The sequence below is a fragment of the Cloeon dipterum genome, chromosome 3, assembly GCF_949628265.1.
Source record: "Cloeon dipterum chromosome 3, ieCloDipt1.1, whole genome shotgun sequence".
Lineage (NCBI taxonomy): Eukaryota > Metazoa > Arthropoda > Insecta > Ephemeroptera > Baetidae > Cloeon > Cloeon dipterum.
Genome location: NC_088788.1, coordinates 7,644,337 through 7,656,000, shown reverse-complemented (window position 1 = coordinate 7,656,000; position 11,664 = coordinate 7,644,337). Strand labels below are relative to the sequence as shown.

The following is an 11,664-nucleotide window of genomic DNA, read 5'->3' as shown; positions in this document are numbered from 1 at the left end:
TAGAAATATAAAACTTCAAACTTCCATAATTTGGAAGTAGTGCGCCAGCAGCTCTTGAATTCTCTGCAAATTCGCAGAACAGGTGAACCGTGAACCCTATTAGGAGTAATTCTGCTGCAAATCTTTGGAAAATTGTCATAGAATTTAAAGGTGATGCATAAACAATTTAAAGGATTGTTTCAACTAAATTATTTTTCTTAAATTATAAAAAAATACTTTAACCTGAGGATAAAAAACATTTGATCAAGATAAAATGAAGGATTAGTGCGATTTAAATTAAAGAATTAAAATTAAATTAATAAACTTGAAGCGTGTCGTACATTCATATTAATTTGCAATAATTCATGCACGTTGAGATTCTTATTTTCTAAATAAAAAAAAATATCTTTAAATTTTCAAATTATTCTTTATTTGAATGGATTCTTTGATTCAATCGGTGCGTCAAATATATGGTCTATTTTTACCGACTTAAAATTAATCAAGATAAGAGCGATGGTCGCAAAGGTCGTAAAGCTTCTGATTTGAAATCATTGTTCCGTAGCAGTTTGAAGTGTCAGATATAATACTCATTGCTGTAAATCTAAAGTTCGAATGTGTATTTAGAGTTGCCACGCAGGCTCAAAATTTCTTAAATTGAAAATTTCCGGCTAAAAAAAGCCATTTAAAAACGATTTCCTCGTTTAATGACAGTTTTAGAAATAACGGAAATTTAATATTTTGATTAAAATGTGATCTGGATAAGCCGGGAAACGAGCCTTTGAAAGAAGAGACGAAAATTCGATTTGGACCGAATCATAAATTGAAAACAAGTGTGAAGCAATAGAACGTGAAATTTATAACTCATATAATCTCTCCCTCTCTCCGTGGGCTCGTTCAGGGAATCCCAAACCATCCCAAATTTCTAATCAGCCATCCGAATTACGGAATGGAAACAATAAACAATAAGCAAAGCTCTGTTTGAAATAAGAGACGTGCATTGAAAATAGGGAGTTATTGTTCTGTACGTGCCGAAAAATTAAAAGCTCAGTGTATTACAGGAAAATATCACTTTAAATATGATGTCGACCGGAAAATAATCATTAATTTTCTATAAAAAATTCGCTAACAGAGAAATAATAATAATTTTTTTCGAAAATTCTTGTAATGCTGATGATCATGCTGAGCAGGCTCTGTTAAATATCTGATAAGATAGATTTAAGGGAATTTGGACCAGGACCGGTGGCTACGTGTGATCTTCTGATCGTCCTTGTCCAAAATACACATTTTTTGTACTTTCACCGCGTACAGTGACTGTACAAACAGATTACACGTACTTATTAGTCGCGGTTGATGTTGCACCGCACACAAATGAAAATGAGAAATAAAAAAATATTTTAAGGAAATAAATTTGACTTTTATCAATTGACAACAGTAATGCATTACAAATTTTTAATAAATTATTATACAAAATATATCCTGCATGTGTTGAACGGTCAAAACGTCAATTGAAAAGTTTTTATTTTATTTTTATTAAAAAAAAATACCCCGCAGTCCAATATTTTTCTCAGGTAGTCCGTAAGTACATGCTGTGCAATTCATTTCGTATTCATTTTACAGAAGAGCAACCTCATATCAAGCAAACCATTTAATCGTTTTTCTAGTACAATTTCCCGGTGTCACACTCACAATGAGTCAGTTATTAACTTTTCGCTCTTGCAGTTTCACTCGAACTCCACCAACAGCGCTCAGAGGCATGCGGACCGGGTCGATTTTTGGCGGATATACCGTTTCTTTGCATGGCAAAATTTCAAATTTGCTCAAAATCGAAACCAGGCCAGTTTTGATGAGAAGCAGAGTGAATCGCATTCCTAAAAATGCCAAATTTCATTAATTATATTAATAAAAAATGGTTGAATTCTCAAACCTATGCAATGTCTCGGTCCGTCTCCAAAGGGAGTGTACAGGTACTGCAGTTTGCGGTGAGCGTCCTCGTCACAGAAGCGTTCAGGGTCAAACCTCTCAGGGTCAGGGAAGTACTTGGGATCGTTTTGGATCGAGTAAGATGGAATCATGATGATTGTGCCTTTTTCGAGGCGCACGTTGGTGCCGGGGATCAGGTAGTTTTTGGTGCAACTGCGGACCAGTCCTCCCGTTGGCGGATATTTTCGAAGCGTTTCTTTAAAATAAGAAAAAGGTGAGCAACAAGATCATAAATTATTGCTTAAACCTTTTACCTTCTACTATGCTTTCGAGGTAAACCATTTTTTTGAGCGCGTCGGCAGTCAATTTTCCGTCATGTTCCTTCAAAACCTGATCGATTTCGGCGTGGGCTCGGTGCTGCAATGTGCTCTCGACAGCCAGCTCTAAGCATGCAAGAGAAATCTGCGTCGACGAATTTTCAAATCCAGCAACGAAGAAACCAATCGCCTGAGCGAATAGATCCTCGTCAGAAAATTCTGAAAATTGTAATTTAATTGATTTCAAACATATGCAAATTGAAGCACAAACCGAATTTGCCCGATGAAAGCTGGGAATCTTCAAATGATCCGCCTAATTCTTTGCTCTCTTTTTCTTCTTCTGCGTTGTCTGAGGCCACTGAACCTTTTTCCTTCAGTTCAATCATCAACTGCAGAAAATCTTTGCGCGTCTGTCCCGATTTCTTCCTGCTATCCATCATTTCCGTAAGTAGGTTGCAGAAGAAATCAACCATGCTCTTTTCAAAAAATTCAAAATCCAAAAAATTCGCGAGCTAGATGGAAAAAAATTAAATCAAATAAATTTATTAATTCATTTATAATCCACCTCTGGGAAAAAGATCACGCAAATCGCCTTAATTCCTCTCTTAAAGTCGTAGCTAACTAGTCTTCTGCCCATTGTCATGAAAGTATTGTTCGGATTTTCGAACGCATTGTAATTCACGCCGAAGACGCAGCTTCCGATTGCGTCGGCAGTGTAGGTCACTGCAAGTTCCTGATATTCCAGAATGAATACTATAATAAAATGTATAATTTTTAAATAAAATAATTTACCTTCAGATCGACCGCTTCATCGGAGACGTTTTTAGACAAAAACTGAAGCCAATTTTGGCCCACCTCGACCATGTGTGGCACCATGATTTTCATTTTGCCCGTGGTGAAGGTCGGCGCCATTTTGCTCCTCATGTCTCGCCATCGCTGTCCGTCCAAAGCGAACAGACTCTTCGCCAACATGGGGTTGGTTTTTTCATGAAACTGCAATAAAAAAAATTAAATTAATTTCCGCTATTTTAACAATTTTGTATACTAACCTCAATCCCATGGCTGGTAAAATAACTAAAGTCTTTGACAAGAATTCTCTTGATCAGCTCAGGATCTAAGATGAGAAGAGCCGGGTCTCTTCCCTGGTAATAGCCGACGAAACTCTCACCGCTGTATTTTTTGTAGATATTATCGAGGCATTGGACCCTGTGCTCCCTCAGGGTCATGGCCGTAAACAGCGAGCCGAATAGTGGCCAGCCTTTCTCATATCTGAAAAAAAAATAAAAAATCAGTTTAATTTGATTAATTAATTTATGATCTTACTTGACACCCTTTTTCTTCCAATAGTCGAAGTTGTAGGTGAGGTAGTAGTAGAGCAGACCCAGAAAAACGGCTGAAAGACTCAAAAGCACGTTGAGCCAGAGCGGCAGGGACAAAACCATTGCTGCAACCACGAGTGTGTCGTTCAGCAGGAATATTTGTTTTGCCAATGAATCCACTCGTGCGCAGCTAAGTATATATAGGGATGTACATAAATAATCGACTTGGCAAAGAAATAATCGATTGTTATACTCAGTAATTGAATCGCTTTTATGATCGGTTACCAGGCAAAATATAATCTTTAAAATAATCGGTGTAGTGTCTCATCCTTTTCTTTACTTTTAGCAAAATAGCTTATCAGTATTTGCTCACCTCATGCGATCTTTACCATTCCAAATCATATATTGCTCTTAAATTTGTTGTTCAAGTAAACAGCAAAAGAATAAAAAACCTTTTTTTCTTCACCTGAAAATTGGAGAAAAATTCCAGGTTGCTGTTTAATTTTTTTTTAAAATCGGCTCTTTGGCTTCATGCTAATCAGTCTTCTCTTATTGAAAATTAAGATATATTTCGCCAAAAGGGAAATTTTCTCAAAATTTGCACACCATTCGCGACGAAGGTACTGAAAAAACCATTTACAAACCTTTAAAAGATAAAAAAAAAATCTAAAATTTGGGCAAGTATAGAGAAGCAAGTATTTTTTATTGAATTATTAATTATCTCACCTGTTTTTTTTTATTTTTAAAGAATCTCTTTGCTAAATTATACTTTTTAAACCTCCCTGTTGCGCGGATTTCAACGGAAGAAAAACACGTAATAAAAATCAGTCAATAATCACTTATGGAAGATTATAAAAAAGTCGGCTTGGATGAAATATTCGAAAAAATTATATTTTTAAAATCTGTCAAAATGCTTCGCACTCATATGAAGGTCCGGACATCATAAAGGCTCAAGAAAAAATAATCGGTTTTGCCGGTTATGTACAACCCTAACGAATAGGTTTTATATTTTTGGAGGTGTGAGTAGGATCCTACTCATCACGATGATAATGCTTGAAAAACAAGATTATCAACTAAGCTTATCAAATTCGGACTTTAAAACTGCAAGCCCCTTTTCCTTATTATTATTTTTCATATCATTCTAAACCATTAGGTGAACTTTCCTCTGGACCAAAAATCCCCAACAGTTTGGTGATCTTGTAGTTAATTTTTATCTAATCATATAGTGATTCAGCATTTTTGAACGGCTTAAATTCTATTGACAGTTTTTTTTACGATCTTAAATAACTAATATTTTATTAAATAAAAGATGAGTATAAACTTTTGTAGTTTTACGCCGTGGTTTTTCTAATTCTAATCTAACAAACTGTAATCCTTATTTGGTGGACTTTAACTATTGATTGAGAGTTTAAATTTAGGCTCAGTATGGACTACGATCGGAGATCATGGTAACACCTGTTCCAAATTTCTCAATCTTTTTTATCAGTTACCGTGCAGATTACACTTTGACGCATGAGAAAAGTGACTCAGATTAAATTGTCAATTCATTTATTCGTTATTTTCCGTGTTACACTCCATTTGACTTTGCTTACTTAGGTTTGCTGAAAAATTAGTAATCTAGGAAAATAAATTTAATTTATATTATTCTTTAGAATAAAATCCCCCTATAAAACCACTGTGCGATCTGGTATTCAAATGTATAAAAATGCTTATCTAATTTTCTCCCCCTTATTGCAAAAGTAAGTGTTCAGTGAACTTGATTAAGTAGTGTTATAATTTGCGGCTCGTCAGTGCGGCGTGATATTACTTATTGTTAGTGATGAATCGATTCAGCATTTTTTCGCTAGTACTGTTCACCCTTTCCTGCTTTGTATAATATTTTTATTTAAATTTATTTTATTGTATTTGTCTATAGAGCAGGAATAGAATAAAAAATTATAATAATTTAGACGTCAATTCTGCAAGCCCCGTTCCTCACATATGTCTTGTCATTGTAATATGTCTGTGGTTTTTTAGTCACGTTTCTGTGGAGCAAAAATAGCACGGTCCTAATTGGTCTATACTTTTATTTATTTATAGTATTATCTTATCAACGATTTGATCCTTTTCAAGGGCTTATGGCTCTCAATAAAAAGACAAAATATAATTTGTTAGGAACTATGTAATAGTAGAGTAAAATATTTTACTGTTTTAGTGATGTCTCTTGTGTAACTTTATTTTCATTTCTTTACTTACCAATCATTGCCAAACTTTGTTTTTGATAGCAAGTTCAATTTAGGTTCGAAGGAGAACGATCACAGATTATACGCAATTAAAACGTCTGGCCTGAAACATACTGCGCGCGCAGTATACTCCTTATCACAAATATTACAGAGTCCATTTTTCGCCTTGATGCGCTTACCGTTAGTGGTGACTCAGACAGCATGCAGATTGATCCAGTTTTTGTTTTGACGCGCTACTTTATAATTGCGTCTTGGAGGTGATCCAAGTCCAAAACTGTAACTTAAAGGTACATACCAAAAGGTACTTCAATATACAATTACGCGTCTTAACTGTCATCAACTCATACATTTTGCATGTTAGCTTATCAAATATTCAAATTATTTATATCTTGTGTCAATTTGCGTTGAATTTTCATTGAGGACCAACAATGTGGACATCATTATAGAAAGCAAAAAATTCAGGATGAAACGAGGTATGCATAGGAGACAGATTCGGAATCCCTGTATCTTTTACAAGAAATTTGCCTGGTTAAAATCAGGGAAAAATTTGCCCCAGAGAACCTTGACCACTGATAATCTATTTTTTCCTTTGTGGGCAGGCGAAAATCTCAATCCTTCGCGTGCAGATAGATAAATTATTTAAATTCTAGTTAGATTTTGACGACATTTTCAAGCAAAAATTCATGTCTTTAATTATGTCACACGTGAGAGCCTTCTCAGTGATGTGTATATAGAGTCTGGAAATTCGACGCCAAATATAAATTTCCAACACCTCTGAATCGGATATGTATCATATTTGATATTTTATTTTATATAAGGCGTGGGATATAATGATTTTAACATTGAGGAAGTCTTTTATTTTTTTCGGATTGCTCTGTCAATCATAATTACAGGAACGCTTTATCTTGTCTTTGTTTTTCTCTCAGAATTCATATCAGTGGTGCAAAAATTTTGAGCACTTCTCTATTTACTGGTCAAAAATTGTCCTTCATCTTATCATTACACATTAAATTTTAAATTTTTATAAAAAATCAATATACCTGGAAAATCGATTTATTTGAGCTCCTGAAATACCTAGATGTAATGTAAAAATTTATATACGTTTCCTCTCCTCAATTAGGCAAGACTGCCAATCAATTGAATCATTTAATCGCAGTGAAACCAGCCCGTGTTGGCTCGCATTGTTAAGGCATTCTCAGGAGTGTCAAAGCAATGTGAGGTATTTGAGCAGTTGGGAGATCTAATACTGGCTACCCAGTGTCAGAGATGGCAAAAAGTGGTTAGTTTGTAGTGACTCGAATTGCTCAAATTGCCCAACGGGCTGGGAGGCGCACCGGCGCCGACTCGCTACTTGCTGCTTTGCAGCTTTCCAGCATGCGTGATTTGGCTTCACGGGACGAATGTCTAGCGTTTCAATGCAGTCCTCTGTGCGGAGGCGAGTGGCCCTTGAGTGGGCTGGGTCCCTGTGCGGCCTCTGGTGCGCCCATGTAATCCGATCGCGGTGTTATTGGGACCCGGGTTTCAACATTCGTGCTAGTGCAGTGCGCGCCCTTCCCGGTCTTCAGACAGGTATAAAAAGAGCAAAAAAAGAAAATGCTCTCTTGGAGAAGTATTATTTATCATGAAAATTCTTGAAATGCTGATTATCATGCTAAACAGACTCTGCTAAATCTCTGATAAGATAGATTTAGGGGAATTTGGACCAGGACCGGTGGCTACGTGTGATCTTCTGATCGTCCTTGGCCAAAATACACCTTTTTTGTACTTTCGACGCGTACAGTGACTGTGCAAACAGATTACATGTTACTTAATAGTCACGGTTGATGTTGCACCGGACACAAATGGAAATGAGATATATAGAGAATAAACTATTTTATAAGAATTAAATTTGCCTTTTATTTATTGACAAAGGTTACCATTGCGTTACGCGTGTTAAAAAAATTATCTTACAAAATATACCCTGCATGTGTTGAACGGTCAAAACGTCAATTAAAAACACAAGTTTTTATTTTATGTTTTATTGAAAAAATAACCCACAGTCCTCAAGAAGTCTTTAAGTACATGCTTTACCTTTCGCAATTCATTTCGTATTTACAGCAGAGCAACCTCATATCAAGCAAACCATTTAATCGTTTTTCTAGTACAATTTCCCGGTGTCACACATACACTCATTTAACTATTCGCTCTTGCAGTTTCACTCGAACTCCACCAACAGCGCTCAGAGGCATGCGAAGCGGGTCGATTGTTGGCGGATATACCGTTTCTTTGCATGGCAAGATTTCAAATTTGCTCAAAATCGAAACCAGGCCAGTTTTGATTAGAAGCAGAGTGAATCGCATTCCTATAAACGAAAAATTTATTAGTTGAGCCCTATATATGCGGTTGAATTCTCAAACCTATGCAGTGTCTCGGTCCGTCTCCAAAGGGTGTGTACAGGTACTGCAGTTTGTGGTGAGCGTCCTCGTCACAGAAGCGTTCAGGGTCAAACCTTTCTGGGTCAGGGAAGTACTTGGGATCGTTTTGGAGCGAGTAAGATGGAATCATGACGATTGTGCCTTTTTCGAGACGCACGTTGGTGCCGGGGATCATGTAGTTTTTGGTGCAGCTGCGGATCAGTCCTCCCGTTGCCGGGTATTTTCGAAGCGTTTCTTTAAAATAAGGAAAAAATGAGCCAAAAGTTCTTAAATTATTGCTTGAACCTTTTACCTTGGACTATGCTTTCGAGGTAAACCATTTTTTTGAGCGCTTCGGCAGTCAATTTTCCGTCGTGTTCCTTCAAAACCTGATCGATTTCGGCGTGTGCTCTTTGCTGCAATGTGCTCTCGACAGCCAGCTCTAAGCATGCAAGAGAAATCTGCGTCGACGAATTTTCAAATCCAGCAATGAAGAAACCAAACGCCTGGGCGAATAGATCCTCGTCAGAAAATTCTGAAAATTATAATTTAATTGATTTCAAACATGTGCAAATTGAAGCACTAACCGAATTTGCCCGATGAAAGCTGGGAATCTTCTAATCCACCGAGTTCTTTGCTCTCTTTTTCTTCTTCTGCGTTGTCTGAAGCCACGGAACCTTTTTCCTTCAGTTCAATCATCAACTGCAGAAAATCTTTGCGCGTCTGTCCCGTTTTCTTCCTGCTATCCATCATTTCCGTAAGTAGGTTGCAGAAGAACTCAACCGTGCTCTTTTCAAAAAACTCCAAATCGAAAAATTTCGCGAGCTAGACGGAATAAAGTTAAATCAAACCAATTTAATTAATTGATTTATAAAAGGCACCTCTGGGAAAAGGAACACGCAAAACGCCTTAAATCCTCTCTTAAAGTCGTAGCTAACTAATCTTCTGCCCATTTTCATGAACGTATTGTTCGGATTTTCGAACGCATTGTAATTCACGCCGAAGACGCAGCTTCCGATTGCGTCGGCTGTGTAGGTCACCGCAAGCTCCTGATATTTCATAATGAATGTATGATATTTTTGTGAATAAAAATTGTACCTTCAGATCGACCGCTTCATCGGAGACGTTTTTAGACAAAAACTGAAGCCAATTTCGGCCCGCCTCGGCCATGTGTGGCACCATGATTTTAATTTTGCCCGTGGTGAAGGTCGGCGCCATTTTGCTCCTCATGTCTCGCCATCGCTGTCCGTCCAAACCGAACAAACTCTTCGCCAACATGGGGTTTCTTTGCTCATGAAACTGAAATTAAATATTTTTAATTTCTTAGTTTTTAATAATTTATGACTGACCTTGACGCCATGGCTGGTAAAATAACTAAAGTCTTTGACAAGAATTCTCTTGATCAGCTCAGGATCTAAGACGAGAAGAGCCGGGTCTCTTCCCTGGTAATAGCCGACGAAACTCTCACCGCTGTATTTTTTGTAGATTTTATCGAGGCAGTGGACCCTGTGCTCCCTCAGGGTCATGGCCGTAAAGACCGAGCCGAACAGTGGCCAACCTTTCTCATGTCTAAAATATTAAAAAAATCAGTTTAATTTGATTTATTAATTCATTAATCTTACTTGACGCCCTTTTTCTTCCAATAATCGAAGTTGTAGGTTAGGTAGTAGTAGAGCAGACCCAGAAAAACGGCTGAAAGGCTCAAAAGCACGTTGAGCCAGAGCGGCAGGGACAAAACCATTGCTGCGACCACGAGTGTCTCGTTCAGCAGGAATATTTGTTTTGCCGATGAATCCACTCGTGCAGCTAAGTTTATATACTGAAGTGCATAAATAGTCGCTTCGGCAAAGAAATAATCGATTGTTATCGGGGCTGGGTATCTCCCTGGGAGATTCCCAAACTTGCAGTGCAGTGATTTTTTGCGGTATTTTCCAGTTTTGTGCGGTTTTTTGCGGCTCATGGTAATATTATTATGGAGAGGGAACGGGCTTTTGGTTATTATTATTAATCTTTATTACTTTATTATTATTTTTTGTTGACTCATGGGTTGTCGATTTTTTTAACAATTTAAATCTAATTTTTAATGGGCACCAATAATGCGGGCGAAACTAGCTGCAAAAAATCACAAAAAACGGGTCCGCAAAAAATCACCCAGCGCTGATTGTTTTGCTCAGTAACCAGTAATTGAATCGGTTTCATGATCGGTTACGAGGCAAAATTTAATATATATAATAATCAGTGTAGTGTCCAGGCCCGGACTGGTAATCGGGCGAAACCACGGTGGGCCGACCAGACCGGCCAATATTTCCTAATCTTGACTGTCAAGCGGCCCACGTTTGTGGCTGTCGCGGCCCATATTTCATTTAGTGGCTATTCTGCGTTGGGACTGGGGCTGGAGGCAACACAAGTTCTTATTGTTAGTTCGTACTATTCAATAATTTGTTTTGGCTAAAATAATTTCAAAATTTGGCGCCAGTTTAGCAAAATAGCTTATCAGTATCTGCTCACCTCATGCGATCTTTACTATTCCAAATCAAATAGTGGCTAATAAAGTAGTTGTTCAAGTAAACCTCTTTTTAGAGCAAAAGAAAGAAAATCATTTTTTTCTTTACATGAAAATTAGGAACAATTCCAGGTTGCCGTTTAGATTTTGAGAAAATCGGCCCCTAGGCTTTTGCATGCTATTCAACTAGTCTCCTCTCATTGGAAATTTGGTTTATTTCTCTAGAAGGGAAATTTTCTCATAATTCGCACACCATTGGATATATCTCGATGACGGGATCGAAATCAAGTAGTGAAAAACACCTTTAAAAGATAAACAGCAATACTAAAATTTGGGCAAGAGAAGCAGGTATTTTTAAATTAAAATATTAATTATTCTCACACCTTTTTTTTATCTTTTTTTCAAGAATCTCTTTCTTAAATTTGAGTTTGGCAAATCCTCCCTGCTGAAAAACTGTAGCACTTTTGCGGATTGCGCGGATTTCAGTCGGAAAAAAACATTTAAAAAAATCAGTCAATAATCACTTTTTTGTGGAAGATAATAAAAAATAGTCGGCTTGGATGAAATATTCGAATATAATATATTCTGAAAACCTGTCAAAATGATTCATACACATTAATATTTGATGGTCTGGACTTTGGACTCTGGACATCATAAAGGCTCAAGAAAAAATAATCGATATTCGTTTTTGCCGGTTATGCATAACCCTACCTAATAGGTTTTATATTCTTGAGGAGGTGCGTCTGAGTAGGGTCCTACTCATCGCGATGATAATGCTTGAAAAACATGCTTATCAATTTTGGACTTTAAAACTGAAGGCCCTTTCCTTATCATTATCATTCTAAACCATCAGGTGTTCTCATCCACGGGAACATGCCTCTGGACCAAAAATCACCAACAGTTTGGTGATCTTTTAGTTAATTTTAATCTAATCATATACAAAGTGATTCAGCCTTTTTGAACGGCTTGATTTTTATTGACAGTTTTTTACGATCTTCAATAACTAATATT

At 37.0% G+C, this 11,664-nt stretch overlaps 1 protein-coding gene across 1 annotated transcript; it reads right to left on the bottom strand.

Annotated features, from left to right (window-relative positions):
• Nucleotides 1-1,489: 1,489 nt before the first annotated feature.
• Nucleotides 1,490-9,970, bottom strand: LOC135941228 (uncharacterized). The gene is made up of 16 exons (XM_065486574.1): nucleotides 9,773-9,970; nucleotides 9,500-9,719; nucleotides 9,249-9,449; nucleotides 9,032-9,199; nucleotides 8,738-8,975; nucleotides 8,464-8,685; nucleotides 8,154-8,405; nucleotides 7,929-8,098; nucleotides 3,540-3,835; nucleotides 3,266-3,485; nucleotides 3,009-3,209; nucleotides 2,782-2,949; nucleotides 2,488-2,728; nucleotides 2,214-2,435; nucleotides 1,904-2,155; nucleotides 1,490-1,847 (listed from the first exon to the last, which is right to left on the bottom strand). The coding sequence occupies exons 1-16, from the start codon at nucleotides 9,889-9,891 to the stop codon at nucleotides 1,672-1,674; spliced, it is 3,366 nt and encodes a 1,121-aa protein (XP_065342646.1). The 5' UTR covers nucleotides 9,892-9,970; the 3' UTR covers nucleotides 1,490-1,671.
• Between the last annotated feature and the right edge of the window lie 1,694 nt (nucleotides 9,971-11,664).

Bases quoted from the DNA above. Each gene is read 5' to 3' on its own strand.
- LOC135941228 (XM_065486574.1), bottom strand. From the start codon at position 9,891: ATGGTTTTGTCCCTGCCGCTCTGGCTCAACGTGCTTTTGAGCCTTTCA. The intron at 9,200-9,248 runs GTACAATTTTTA...ATGAAATATCAG, and splicing joins ATGAAGCGGTCGATCTGAAG to GAGCTTGCGGTGACCTACAC. The intron at 8,686-8,737 runs GTTAGTGCTTCA...TATAATTTTCAG, and splicing joins GCTTTCATCGGGCAAATTCG to AATTTTCTGACGAGGATCTA.